Genomic DNA, 15314 nt, shown 5'->3' with positions numbered 1-15314 from the left:
TGACTTGAAGGTAGTTCGTTAGTGTGTCCAATTATAAATCAAAAATGTCAATTGATAAAATTAACTTAATAATCCAATCTTTGAGTCAGGGAGCATTTCTTTTGCTAATTCTGAGAAGTGATCAGCAATAGTTGCAGGCAAATTGTGTTCGGCAACAAATTGGCAGAATAAAATCTCCGCTTTTGTCACTTTTCATTCTGCAGACTTCATCTTTATGACCATTGTTATTAATCTTACTTTTAAAAAGTAATTAATCAGTTACAAATTACTTCTCCCAAAAAGTAATTGAGTCAGTAACTCAGTTACCTGAATGTAAGAGTAATTAGTTACTTGGCAAAGTAACTGGTGTTACCTTTCATGTTTTTTTTTTCAATTTCTTTAAAAAAAAAAAAACCTTTGTAACCTTTGCTATGTTTGGAAGTCATTCATTTATTATTTCATTTGGACGTGAAAATTTTAAAACTGTTTCATCATTTAAAGATAGATTCAAGTCAAGATTTTGCCGATTTAGGAGTATTTTAGATAAAAGTTACTTAGGTTCGCTAGGAAAGTTCACGACAACAGAGCCTTTCTGAGAAGTGTACTGCTCTAAAATGGCGGCTGTTTAATAAAGTCACCGACTCTGTCATTTCACATGTAGTTCTATATGCATGAGATATCTATGCGTAGATTGTAGGCTGTCGGCTACACTCAGGAAATATTGGAGCCACCTAGCCTAGCATCGCGTTTGCAACAGTATCACAACAAACACTTTGCGCTCAGTGTCTCGGACTTTTCTCACATCATTCAACCAACGTAGTAAAGCACATTGTCTCGTTGCCAAAACGGTGACAAAATCCGAACGGAGAAAAAAAACGTAATGCATGAAAAACGTACAGAGTACACATTTGAAAATCAGTGCGCACTTGTACAAATTACGCCGAAACCGTACAATTTGACAGGTATGGATTATTCTGTTGACCCATTTTGCGATTAATTTAATTTTGCGATTAACTCATTAACTGCCATTGATTGTGATGGACATCAAATCTATTTGAACCGGTTAGCTGAAAGCAATAGTCCAATCCAACGTGACTGGAGGGCTGGCAGCAATCGCCATCAATGGCAGCCAATGAGTTAATCAATGAAATCTTACACTGCCAGACTCTCCCAGTTGTTTTGACAACAATAGAAGTCTAATTCATTCAACCTAAGAAAGTCTGCAGTGATCAGGAAGAAAGACAAAATGGCGGCGCACCGTAAATCAGACTTACCGTATTTTTCAGACTATAAGTTGCACCTGAGTATAAGTCGCACCAGCCATAAAATACCCAACGAAAAGGAAAAAAACCATATATAAGTCGCACCGAAGTATAAGTCGCATTTTTGGGGGAAATGTACTTGATAAAATCCAACACATAGAACAGATATGTCATCTTGAAAGGCAATTTAAAATAAAAATACAATAGAGAACAACATGCGGAATAAGTGTACAGTATGATAATGTTACATGAACAACGAAATGCGAACGTGGCCGATTTGTTAACGTAAAATAGCTATTAAGAGTAGCTATAGCATAAAGGAGATGCTAACAAGTTTACCAAACCATCAGTGTCACTCCAAAACACCAAAATAACACGTGAAATGATATAATAATGTGTTAATAATTTCACACATAAGTCGCTCCTGAGTATAAGTCGCACCCCCATCCAAACTATGAAAAAAACTGCGATTTAAAGTCCAAAAAATATGGTATATAAAGCTTTTTCGGTTCGAAAAAAACATTTTGGTGTTAGATCTACTATACCATGGGTGAGCATACCTGTTCTCAAGGGCCGTAGTGGGTCCTGGTCTTTGTTCCAACTGATATAGCGCATACAGTTTAACCCATAAATACCTGCAACATGAAGCAATTATTAGAGAATCCCAAAATTTGAAAAATAAGGTTCTAATGAAACCTTTTCTAATTTGTAAAAACAAAAGTCAAAATGAATATGTGAAATAATCGCTCTAATATCTATAACCCTTGCTAAATCCTGTTTTTTTTCTCTCATGGAACCTGCAGATACATGTGTTGACTTGCATCCATCATGTTTTTTTCAAAAAGAAATGTCCACATTCTGAATTAGTCTCAAAATCATGAAATTTTAGGTGTATCAAATGTGATACATTTGGAAATAAAGGGTTAACTAATGAGGTTTCTGCTGAAACAAGAAGCACCTCAGTTGATCGCACTTGCAAGACCCCAGTTTGGTGTAAAGGTTTTCTCTTGATGGGTTGGAATGGAAACCCGCACTGTACTAAATCTACTAGATCAGGGGTGTCTAAACTATTCCATATAGGGCCGCAGTGGGTGCTGGATTTCATTCCAAGAAAACAAGACGACACCTTCTCACCAATCTGGTGTCTTATAAGTGTAATGAGTTGATTGCAGTCAGGTGCTTCTTGTTTCAGCGGTAACCTCATTGGTTAAACTGTCTGTGCTAGATCAGTTGGAACAAAGACCAGGACCCACAGCGGCCCTTGTGGACCGGTTTGGACACCCATGTACTAGGTCTACTAAGACAACCACAGTTATTCAGGGAATTGGTTGCCATTGACAGCGAGAGATTTCCAGTCCATTTCCAGTCTATTGCCATCAACGGCAGCAACCAGTGGCGGTTTTAGGGGTGGGGCCATAGGGGCACTGGCCCCACCTCTAATTTGAAAAGGCACTGAAGTGCCCTTGTTCCCATTATAGCACAAAGCATGGCAATCGATGAATCATTTTCTAAAGTGAGAGACTATGAAATCAAGTTGTTTCTAGAGTATGTTAAATTTTATTGCTGCTTTTCGTGTTTAAAATGGCTTTAAAAAAAAACTGATTGAAGTATTGTTCCGTGCAGTGATGGATTTGGCAATTTTGGGGCTTAAGGCGAACATATCCAGGGGCCCTCTTCATGGGTCAGGGGTTAAAAAGGTGAGAAGGGTGTGGAGGAAATATGTTCCGGTACACTAGGGCTGTCCTAAATGACAAATTTTCTCCTGATTAGTCAGCCGACTAGTTTTACGATTAGTCGACCAATCTAATTTTTTTTTTAAAACTTATTTAGCAATGACATTTTTGTTGACGCTCATTAATTCACAAAACTATTTTGGAACACTTAAATTCTTTATTAAAGTACAAATAATCATGTAAATAACAATAATTAATCACAGATAAACAATGAGGTTAAATGCTGATAGCATATACTAGTGCAAAAGAGTGGAAAGTCAACAGATGAAAAGTGAAAAAACTGACAAATATGGCAGCGACACTAGGCCCCTGTGGGTTACTTGGCCCCTTTTTCAGAAAAATCTTAGAACCGCCACTGGCAGCAACTCCTAACAGCGCATTAAAAAACTCAGTTGTGTTCAGTTTCTCGGAACTAAACTGAAATTGTTGTCTTGTCTTTAGTGGGTACTTTGTGTGGACAAATGTGGGATGGATCTTTATGCTGGGAAGAAACACCGTTGAATACATCAGTAACACAGAAGTGTCCTCACCAACATCCGGGTAAGATCTCTCATATAACTCTAAAATAAACTGAATCAATCTATTGGAAAAAAAGATTGTCCATTACGATTCTGAAGGTTTTTGATCAACGAATCAAATAACACATCTGCGTTTTTTCGTGCAAATTTACAGGATTTGTGACAAAACATTGTGACCAACGGGGAAATTGGCTCCAAATAGAGTCCTCTTGTCCAGAAGCCTACGAGGACAGAATTGAGGTGTTTGTCTATTTTTAACTGTCTGAACTACTGGAAAAAAAGCTGAAATCTTTTTTTCCTGGTCTTTTCAGGACTTTTCCAATATGTTCCAAGATGAATCAACGAATGAACCAAACGGAAACATAAGGAAGAAATTACTTGAGAACAAAGAAAAATGCCTTAAGAAAATGAAACAAGATCTGGCTCAGAACAAAACAGGTGCTGTTTTTGTAGCATTTAATCCCAATTCATTAGCATTAAATTCTGATTTATTTATATGACAGGCTTGTTCTGTAGTGCAATTTGGGACGGTTGGCTTTGCTGGGACGAAACACCAGAGAAAACCTATGCCATGCAGAATTGTCCGGATTATTTTCTCAACTTTCAACCCTCAGGTTGACATTTCATGTCTTTATACTTATCTTTTGAGCCGATATGACGTATTTTTTTTGTGTGTGTCTAAAGGAAAGGCAAGCAAATACTGCGGAGAGGGTGGTGAGTGGTTCCGGCATCCGGAGAGCGACCAATTTTGGACCAACTACACTCTGTGCGCCAGCAATGAGAAGACATCAAGGGTGATGTTTTTGCTCAATGTGTTATGAAGTTCAATGACTCATTGGTGTTTATTATAGAATTAACTAGGAAAAATAAATAATCTCAAATAATCACATCTAATCTAGCAAGATTCATGTGTTTAATTTTTTAAAAACTTTAAACCAACTCATGTAACAGATTTAATTGAATTAAATTAAAAAAAAAAAAAAAAAAATGACACCAAAAAGATGAACTCATATAACACCATTGATGGAAATCGACGTCCCATCCATTTTCACTGTCAAAATGGTTTGGATGTCGATTGCGGCCAATGACACTGAAACGTGATCTGGCAGTGAATGTTTTGTGCACAAGAAACCATCAGGTGCGCACCAGGTTGTTTCGGGTGCGTTCTGAGATAATTTAATGGTGGCGATGTGCAAATAATGCAGTAATATCTTTAAAGTTGAGTCCAATCCACTACATGGTTTCTGATGCGCACCACATACTATCTGATGTGCACCAGATTTTTTATGTTGCCCACCAAATATTTCCTAATGCGCACCACATCCTATGTAGTGCGCACCAAAAAGTTTGTGGTGCGCACTATAATGTTTAGGTTGTGCACCATATAGTTTCTAGTGCGCACTACATCCTTTCAAGTGCGCACCAGATTGTTTGTGGTACGCACTATATTGTTTATGTTGCGCACCACATCCTAGCTAGTGCGCACCAACTATCTGGAAACTATCTGGTGCCCACTACATTTTTTATGTTGCATACCAGATAGTTTCTAGTGCTCACCACATCCTATCTAGTGCGCACCAGATTGTTTGTGGTGTGCACTATATTGTTTATGTTGTGCACCAGATAGGATGTGGTGCACACTAGAAACTATCTGCCCCGCACTATTGTTTATGTTGCGCACCACATCCTAGCTAGTGCGCACCAACTATCTGGAAACTATCTGGTGCTTACTACATTGTTTATGTTGCGCACCAGATATTTTCCAATGCGCACCACATGCTATCTAGTGTGCATCAGATTGTTTGTGGTGCACACTAGATTGTTTATGTTGCGCACCATAGTTTTGAGTGCGCACCACATAATATCTGGTGTGCACCAGATTGTTTGTGGTGCACACTATATTGTTTTCGTTGTGCACCAGATAGTTTCTAGTGTGCACCACATCCTATCTGCTCCGTACTGTTGTTTACGTTGCGCACCATAGTTTCTAGTGCGCACCGCATACTATCCAGTGCGCACTAGATTGTTTGTGGTGCGCACAATATTGTTTTCGTTGTGCACCAGATAGTTTCTAGTGTGCACCATATCCTATCTGCTCCGTACTATTGTTTATGTTGCGCACCATAGTTTCTAGTGCGCACCGCGTCCTATCTAGTGTGCACCAGATTGTTTGTGGTGCACACAATATTGTTTATGTTGTGCACCAGATAGTTTCTAGTGTGCACCACATCCTATCTGCTCCGTACTATTGTTTATGTTGCGCACCATAGTATCTAGTGCGCACCGCATCCTATCTAGTGCGCACCAGATTGTTTGTGGTGCGCAAAATATTGTTTATGTTGTGCACCAGATAGTTTCTAGTGCGCACCACATCCTATCTAGTGCGCACCAGATTGTTTATGGTGCACACTATATTGTTTATGTTGTGCACCAGATCGTTTCTAGTGTGCACCACATCCTATCTGCTCTGCACTATTGTTTATGTTGCGCAGCATTGTTTTGAGTGCGCACAACATAATATCTGGTGCGCACCACATCCTATCTAGTACACACCAGATAGTTTGTAGTGCGCACCAGAAACTATCTGGTTCGCACTAGATTGTTTATGTTGCACACCAGATGGTTTCTTAAGCGCACCACATACTATCTGGTGTGCACCAGATTGTTTCTAGTGTGCACCACAAACAGCAGATAGTATGTGGTGCACACTAGATAGGATGTGGTGCATACTCTAAATATGGTGCGCAACATAAACAATAGTGCGGACCAGATAGGATGTGGTGCACACTAGAAACTATCTGGTGCGCAACATAAACAATATAGTGCGCACTATATTGTTTTTGTTGCGCACCAGATAGTTTCTAGTGTGCACCACATAATATCTGGTGCGCACCACATCCTATCTAGTGCGCACCAGATTGTTTTTGTTGCGCACCAGATAGTTTCTAGTGTGCACCACATGCCATCTTGTGCGCGTCACATAATATCTGGTTCACACCACATCCTATCTGGTGCACACTATAAACAATGTGGTGTGCAACAGATAGTTTATAGTGTGCACCACATCCTACCTGGTGCGCACAACATTGTTTACATTTATTTTTGTCGATGTCCAAATAGGGGCCCCGTAGAAACATGATTGTGGACAGTGAATGAGTTTCTAGTTGCCACCACATACTTTAGATAGTTTTGCACCCGATAGTATGTGGTGCGCCCTAGAAACTATCTCGTGCGCACCACATACTATCTGGTGCGCCACTGATAGTTTCTAGTGCACACCACATACTATCTGGTGCGCACCAGATTGTTTCTGGTGCGCACCAGATAGTTTCTCGTGCGCACCACATACTACCTGATGTGCTTCATATTGTTTAAATTTATTTTATTTCTGTCGATGTCCCTTTTAGGGTCTCCATAGAAACATGACTGTTGACGGTGAATGAGTAAAGATATATTAATCCACCTAATAATTGCACGATCAACTGATGAATTCGACAGAATAATCTGCTGACTCGTTTTTGGAAATCATCTCATTTTGCGATTTTAACACTGTCAGCCTTTTCCAGTCAAAACAGATTGGACATCAATTGTTGACATGATTTGTCAGATGATACATTCTATGCACGTAACAGACAGAAAACTACTGCAGTGCATTTTCCTTTCAAGTTTAATGAAAGAGTCATTGTAGGAAATATATTGTCTCCAGCCATCAAAGTTAGACAAAATGGATTTTAGCGATTGTTATTTTTCCCGTGTTATTCATTGCTTGACTTTGACGTCACCGTTCCCGTCAGGGACTACAACGATAAGTCTAAGTGCTCTTGCTTTTATCTGCACTTTACCGGGCAACTATTGATTCATTGAAGACTAACAAAAATAGCTCAGGAGAATTTCATCACGTTTTTGTTGTTGTTTTGAATCCAATAGAGGCAAAAACTGCTCGAGAGTGAATATAAATGCCTTCTAAAAATGAGCCAAGACCCCACCTATTATGAGTCAGGTAACAAATTACTAAAATGTCAGAACTTCTAATATTTTAACGAATAAATTAAATGTTAAAGTTGGTGTTGCAGGGCTTTACTGCAGTCGGAACTGGGATGGATGGTTGTGCTGGGACGATACGCCGGCTGGAACGTACGCCACTCAACATTGTCCGGATTTCTTTTCAGCTGCAGAATTCACAGGTGGGAGGTGTTTTTTCTTCGTTCACCATGATTTACAACTTTGAGATTTTTCCATCTTTAGACAAGGCGAGCAAGTATTGCGGCGAAGACGGTAAATGGTATCGCCTCCCAGAAAGCAACAGAACGTGGACCAACTTCACACAGTGTGCCGTCGACATTCAAGAAAAGCTGGAGGTGATTTTTGTGTGTGCTTTAATAGAATCTGAGGTTCTTCAATGTTAAATTGATCGCGAAAGTATTGTTGAAAGAAGGTTTGACGGTTAACCAGAACAGACCAGTTGCAATCGATTTAACGCCTCTGAGAATGAACTGCCCCGAATGCATGAATGAGAATATTGACAAGCATAACTGAGGTTATGAACTCTTTCACTGGCAGTCGTTTTCAAAGCAGTTGCACAAATTGCCAAACTGTTTGTTTGAGAACCGCAGAATATGGGGATGCTAGAATCACCAACTTTACAAAAAGAGACTATTTTTGAATAGGAGTCTAGTCTTTCATCAGAAACCTAAATTTGAACATCAGTGGCTTTTTTACGTAAAGTTATGTAAATTATAGGCTGAATGATCAATGCAAAATAAATCTCAATTGACTTATACAACAGAAATGCAAAAAATAAACATTTGTCCATAGACTTCATAATGGTATTGAAGGGTCAGATCGGTCATGCACTGCACCTCGCCTTCAAGTAGGGGGCCACCCACATCAAGAGGAGCTATTCACAAACACATGCAGCGATCTAACACCGGATTTCTGTTGAAAAAGTACGAAAGCTGTACCGTATACAAACAGGAAGGATTGTCTCAGGAGTGATTTGTTCGAGGATTTAAGGTAATTATTGTATTTTTAGTACCATTTTGAAAGGTTGTGAAAAAAATTAATGGGAAAAATTAGCCGTTACTGGATTAGCATACTAGTTTGCAATATTTACGTAAAATAAATGTAAACTGCACAGTTTTTTTTTTTTGCTTTTAACCAAGAATCGAGACTGTTCTACATCCATATCCATAAAGAATTCGGGGATTTAAGCATTTATTCACAAGAATTTTCAACGGAAAAGCTCTGTTTACATAAGGCAGCCGCTAGCTACATTCACCAACAGACTAGCATTGTACTTCGACATATTTACGTAAAATAAATGCTAATTGGATGGGTTTTTTTGTTGTTGTTTTTTTTTACCTTTTAACCAAGAATCGAGATTCTTTTACGTCCATATTTATAAAGAATTTGGGGATTTGAGCATTTATTCACAAGAATTTTCACCGGAAAAGCTCTGTTTACATAAGGCAGTGGCTTACTACATTTACTAACAGACTAGCATTGTACTTCGACATATTTACGTAAAATAAATGCTAACTGCAGTTTTTTTTTGCTTTTAACCAAGAATAGAGACTGTTTTACGTCCATATGTATAAAGAATTCAGGGATTTAAGCATTTATTCACAAGAATTTTCACCGGAAAAGCTAGGTTTACATAATGCGGCAGCTAGCTACATTCACTAACAGACTAGCATTGTACTTCGACATATTTACGTAAGATAAATGCTAACTGCACAGTTTTTTTGCTGTTAACTAAGAATCGAGACTGTTTTACATCCATATCTATAAAGAATTTGGGGATTTAAGCATTTATTCACAAGAATTTTCACCGGAAAAGCTCTGTTTACATAAGGCGGTCGGTAGCTACATTTACTAACAGACTAGCAATGTACTTCAACATATTTACGTAAAATAAATGCTAACTGCACGTTGTTTTTTTTTTTCTTTTAACCAAGAATAGAGACTGTTTTACGTCCATATCTAAAAAGAATTCAGGGATTTAAGCGTTTATTCACAAGAATTTTCAACAAAAAAAGCTCTTTGTCTGTGATTCCACTCGGTCAGCCAACAATGCCCCCTATTGATCGGCCCCGTGTCCCGTCAATACAGTATAAAGTCTATGATTTGTCTTAAGAACACTCAACATTGTCAGTCTAAATAAAGAAATTAAATATACAGTAACCTAAAAAAAATTCTTCGTCACAGAAGTCTAATTAACTTAAACAGTAGGAAACACATAGAGGAGGACCCATCTCTCTAAGCAGCTTCCTACTCAAGTTTTGCAGGTTAGCAAATTCACATTGTTTAATGTTATGCCAACTTTGAGGTCAGACGTTCAGTAGCAAAATTAGTGGTGTGTTCCCCACCTCGACAACATTGTTGTCTTTTTACATTACTTACAGTGGCTGCTGCTGATGGTGGTCAGAATAAACTTCAAAGGGGGCACGTTGTCGACATGTTGTATTACTGTCAGGGCTGTGAGTGCGTGTATTTGGGGGGGTGGGTTAAGTCAGCAGCCAATCAAACGTGCGTTTGAAGGGAAAAAATGGACTGGCACATTCAGCAAGGCATAAGATGTCTGTTGAGTCGCTGCCTAGGTGTGAGGTGGGGGGTGTTCACTCTGGATAGCTGCAATTAGCATCTTGAATATTCGCAAATCCAGGGCTCCCTTGGCTTTGTCAAACACGGTGGGGGCAAATAAGTATTTAGTCAACCACTAATTGTGCAAGTTCTCCCACTTGAAAATATTAGAGAGGCCTGTAATTGTTAACATGGGTAAACCTCAACCAAGAGAGACAATGTGTTTGATTTTTAAAGGATTTATTTGCAAATCATAGCGGAAAATAAGTATTTGGTCAATACCAAAAGTTCATCTCAATACTTTGTTATGTACCCTTTGATGGCAATAACGGAGGCCAAACGTTTTCTGTAACTCTTCACAAGCTTTTCACACACTGTTGCTGGTATTTTGACCGGTTCCTACATGCAGATCTCCTCTAGAGCAGTGATGTTTTGGGGTGTCGTTGGGCAACACAGACTTTCAACTCTCTCTGCAGATTTTCTATGGGGTTGAGATCTGGAAACTGGCTAGGCCACTCCAGGACCTTGAAATGCTTCTTATGAAGCCACTACTTTGTTACCCTGGCTGTGTGTTTGGGATCATTGTCATGCTGAAAGACCCAGCCACGTCTCATTTTCAATGCCCTTGCTGATGGAAGGAGATTTTCACTCAAAAAATCTCGATACATGGCCCCATTCATTCTTTCCTTTACACAGATCAGTCGTCCTGGTCCCTTTGCAGAAAAACGGCTCCAAAGCATGATGTTTCACCCCCATGCTTCACAGTGGGTATGGTGCAATTCAGTATTCTTTTTCCTCTTAACACGAGAACCTGTTTCAACCAAAAAGTTCTATTTTGGTTTCATCTGACCATAACACATTCTCCCAGTACTCTTCCGGATCATCCAAACGCTCTCTAGTGAACCGCATACGGGCCTGGACGTGTACTTTCTTCAGCAGGGGGACACGTCTGTCAGTGCAGGATTTGAGTCCCTGGCGGCGCATTGTATTACTGATAGTAGCCTGTGTTACTGTGGTCCCAGCTCTCTGTAGGTCATTCACTAGGTGCCCCCGTGTGGTTCTGGGATTTTTGCTCACCGTTCTTGTTATAATTTTGACGCCACGGGGTGAGGAGGGAGTTGAAAGTCCGTGTTGCCCAATGACAGCCCCAAAACATCATTGCTCTAAAGGAGATCTGCATGGAGGAATGGGCCAAAATACCAGCAACAGTGTGTGAAAAGCTTGTGAAGAGTTACAGAAAACATTTGGCCTCTGTTATTGCCAACAAAGGGTACATAACAAAGAATTGAGATGAACTTTTGGTATTGACCAAATACTTATTTTCCACCATGATTTGCAAATAAATTCTTTAAAAATCAAACAATGTGATTTTCTCGGTTTTTTCCCCCTTATTCTGTCTCTCATGGTTGAGGTTTACCCATGTTGACAATTACAGGCCTCTCTAGTATTCTCAAGTGGGGGAACTTGCACAATTTGTGGTTGACTAAATACTTATTTACCCCACTGTACAAGAAATGGTGCAACTAAATATTCAGAGAGATTGAGACAGCTGTTCTTTCTCAATGCTGTAATGTCAGACAGTCCTCCGCAAACAGGCAGCCCTGCCCTGCAAAAACTCAAGATGTTAATTGGAGCACTCCAACCCTGTGGTTTTGCGAGTGTGAATGGAAATGACTAATGAGGATCTCAATACTCACAAAAGATATGCTGATTAGAGTCAGATGACCCTTCTCTGTATACAAAAGTGATTGGTATTAACTGATCCACCCTTGGTAGTTCTTGTAAAAGACTGCAAAGCTGCACGAAACATTTTCCTTGCAGTCTTAGTGCAATCGCCACGACTAGAAACATACGGTAGTTCAAACTGAATAAAATGCAGCTTTTTTATCTGAACAGGGAGCAAGCGCCCAACTCTCCGGAGACACCGAGCAAGACTTCGCAGAGGAGACCACAACCGGCCCCTTGGTGAACCAGGACCAGCAGGAGCCTGGAAGGGATAAAATCCTCGACAGCCAGTATAAGTGCTTTGAGAAGATGAAGAGTGATCCTCCGTATAACAAATCAAGTAATGACCTCACCGCTCTCAGCATTGGTAGCATGTGAATCATGTTTTTTTCTCTGTTTTTGGTGCAGCAGAACTGCACTGCAGTCGCAACTGGGACGGCTGGTTGTGCTGGGGGGACACTCCGGCGGGTACATACACCTCCCAAAACTGCCCCAATTATTTTGTCGATTTTGACCCGACAGGTAAGAAGTTTACTTGCATTGTAGTTGGAGTTTTCGCAGTATGGAAAACATATTTTTGGTACTTTTACTTGATTTTTATGTACAGAAAAGGCAACTAAGTACTGTGGGGATGATGGGCAGTGGTTTCGCCATCCTGACACCAACAGAACTTGGTCCAACTATACTCTCTGCAATGAAAACACTAAAGCGAAATTGAAGGTAAACAATCCATTTTGAACTGGGTAGGCAGTTCATTTCCTGCAATTAATCTAAATGAATCGCGATTCATCTAAAAATTGATTAATGTGATTTAAACGTTTTGTAATGTCAGACCAAAGCTTGTAAAGCTGGTTTACTTGAGTCAAATCAACAGAAAGAAATGAAACTAAAAAGATGAACTCCTAGGCTGCCATTGACAGCAATAGATGTCCAATTCATTTTGAGTGGGAGACTTGGCAGCGATCGATCAAAATGGAAGGGATGTCTATCTTCGTCCATGGCAGTGAATGAGTTAAGGTACTACACATGAAATATATTGAGTAACAGTAACGTTTTGATAACCTAAAACCAACAACAATGTGACTTTTTGTGTTTTTGTATGAGTACCGTAATCAAGCTTTTCCATTGTGCCAAGCCATGAAAATGTATCCTATTCATATCTGTGTGTAAAAAAAAAATAATTACTTTTACGATTCCTGTATTTACCATTAGAGTTGTCCGATATATCAGGTAGCCAATAATAGCGGCCGATAAAAGCATTTTAAAATCAGATACGATAATATCAACAAAATGCGTGTTGCTTTCAACGTGAATGTAGCAGTGTTGTTTTTGGTAGCCCTTTAAATTTTTGTCTTAGTCTTGTCATTTGGACGAAAATACGTAGTAATCTTAGACATATTTTAGTCATTTCAAAATGTTTTGGTCTTGGTCTAGTTTTGGACGACAAAATCTCATACAAATTTTGTCTAGTTTTAGTCGACAGTTACTCAAAATGTTTTCCTCTGTGAAATTCAAAAGTTTTTGTCCAAAAAGAAAGGTTTCCAACAATTTTGAATGAACATAGACAGACAACCACATATCTTCTAGCCTACTGACCAAAAAAGCTAAGTGGCTCTGCTTTAGACTGGCCAGTGTTTTAAGAGGACGCTCGCCATTCTGATGCTAATGCTAACGCGAATGCTATGCTAATGCTCGGATTAAATTTAGCGTCTGATGGTCACTCAGTGCAGACCTTTAAAAGCCAAAGCAACATTGCATATTCTCTCTTGCCAAGCTAAGAAACAAATCTTACCTGAAGATGAAGCGCAGCCTAGCTTGAGATACATCCTAAACTCCGGTGCGGAGGGAGAGGCACAGCACATGAGTGACACGACCCAAACCGTGTCACGATGCAATCTAATGTACAAAATGAAAATCACGCATTGTGATACGACAGATGTCGCATTTTCGTTTCGTGGTCGTCTCGTCACACGAAAACTGTTATGTACTAGTCTCACCAGACATGTTTTTAGCGTGTCATCATCATGAAAAAAATTGTTCATCGACGAAATATTTTCTTTATCGTCATTGTTGACGGAAACAACACTTCTGCCTTTATACAAGGCATGGTCATTGTTTAGCACAGCAGTTATGCTTATTGACCATTAGATGTCTCCAAACTAAGATGGTTGGGATTTGTTATGTGAGCATTATCGTTATTAAAGCATCCATTGGGGCATCACCATACAATTAGCCATAATATGTTAAGTCTATGACCGCATATATCAGAATCGGTTTGATATCGGTATTTTTGGAGTTAGACAATATAGGGATATCGGTTAAAAAAGTCATTAACGGACAACTCTATCTAAAATATTACTTTTTACTGAAATTTCATTCTATAGTTTTTCTTACTCATGCACTCCTGCTGACGACTATAGAAGTCAAATATCCATCATAGACTCCAACATCAGTTGACAAAGTGAGTGTCTCAAGAGTGATTTGGTCGAGGATTCAAGGTAATTATTATATTAAATAGCACCATGCATGCACTTTGAAATGTGGAAAAAAAAAAAAAAATCAATGGCTAAAATTTAGTGTAACTTTGTCTTGAAATATTTACGTAAAATGAATGATAACTGCCCGTTTTTTGCTTTCAACCAAGAATCTAGGCTGTTTTACGTCCAAATCCATAGAAAGTCCACGATTTAAGCATTTATTTACAAGAATTTTCAACTTAAAAAGCTCTTTGTTTCGTGACAGCCGCCATGTTGGATTAGACAATACTGTAACTTTTTCTTGAAATATTTATGTAAAATGAACGATAACTGCCCGTTTTTTGCTTTTAACCAAGAAAATAGACGGTTTTACGTTCATATCTGTAGAAAGTCCGCGATTTAAGCATTTATTTACAAGAATTTTCAACTTAAAAGCTCTTTGGTTCGTGAGGGCCGCAAAGTTGGATTTTGTATCTCTACACATTAGCGGAATTCAACCTAATCAAGTTGTGATTGTATATCGAAAAACGCCAAATTTTGCTTTTGGTGAGTAAAATTAAGATGATTCAGCATGCTTTCCTCAAGTATTAAGTTTCTGCTGTGAAAGTTGAGTGATTTATTAGCTGTTGAAAATTTGCACTAAATTAAAAAAAAAATTAACTTGCTATTTTGGGCAAAAACTTGTATGATATGTTAAATATTGCTATTAATCCTGAAAATATAGGCTATAATCTCTGCTTTAGGTGATTTTTGTGCATTCAGCACAACATTTGAGAATTTTGTAGCCATTTTAAGTTTTGTTTGTTGCCCCGAGACCCATCAACGGATAGTGAAGTCTATGTATCCATGTTAACTGATCAAATAAAACTGGAAAAAAAAAAAAAGAAAAGAAACACATTTTGTCTTGTACTGTCTGTGTTACTTAAAACATTGTTTATAATTTCCTTATTTTCATATATTTTGTTGTCTTTTGTCTTATATTCAATGCTGTTGTTGCATGTAATTTGACTTCCAATAAAGAGTTATCCCCAAAATAAA

At 38.8% G+C, this 15314-nt stretch overlaps 1 protein-coding gene across 2 annotated transcripts in view; it reads left to right on the top strand.

The window, feature by feature from the left end:
• The window catches only part of calcr (calcitonin receptor), a 79887-nt gene that overhangs the window by 36759 nt on the left and 27814 nt on the right, over window positions 1-15314 (top strand). The window contains exons 4-14 of one of the 2 annotated variants that reach the window (XM_057827932.1): window positions 3416-3514; window positions 3647-3732; window positions 3804-3930; window positions 3996-4106; window positions 4177-4286; window positions 7420-7492; window positions 7566-7676; window positions 7738-7850; window positions 11971-12139; window positions 12211-12321; window positions 12407-12519. In XM_057827932.1, coding sequence (XP_057683915.1) covers window positions 3416-3514; window positions 3647-3732; window positions 3804-3930; window positions 3996-4106; window positions 4177-4286; window positions 7420-7492; window positions 7566-7676; window positions 7738-7850; window positions 11971-12139; window positions 12211-12321; window positions 12407-12519 — 1223 coding nt within the window. Of the gene's footprint in view, window positions 1-3415; window positions 3515-3646; window positions 3733-3803; window positions 3931-3995; window positions 4107-4176; window positions 4287-7419; window positions 7493-7565; window positions 7677-7737; window positions 7851-11970; window positions 12140-12207; window positions 12322-12406; window positions 12520-15314 lie in introns of both variants that reach the window. The other variant, XM_057827931.1, reaches the window with a different exon arrangement.

Source organism: Corythoichthys intestinalis, chromosome 22 (genome assembly GCF_030265065.1).
Source record: "Corythoichthys intestinalis isolate RoL2023-P3 chromosome 22, ASM3026506v1, whole genome shotgun sequence".
NCBI lineage: Eukaryota > Metazoa > Chordata > Actinopteri > Syngnathiformes > Syngnathidae > Corythoichthys > Corythoichthys intestinalis.
This window is presented reverse-complemented; position numbering and strand designations above follow the sequence as displayed.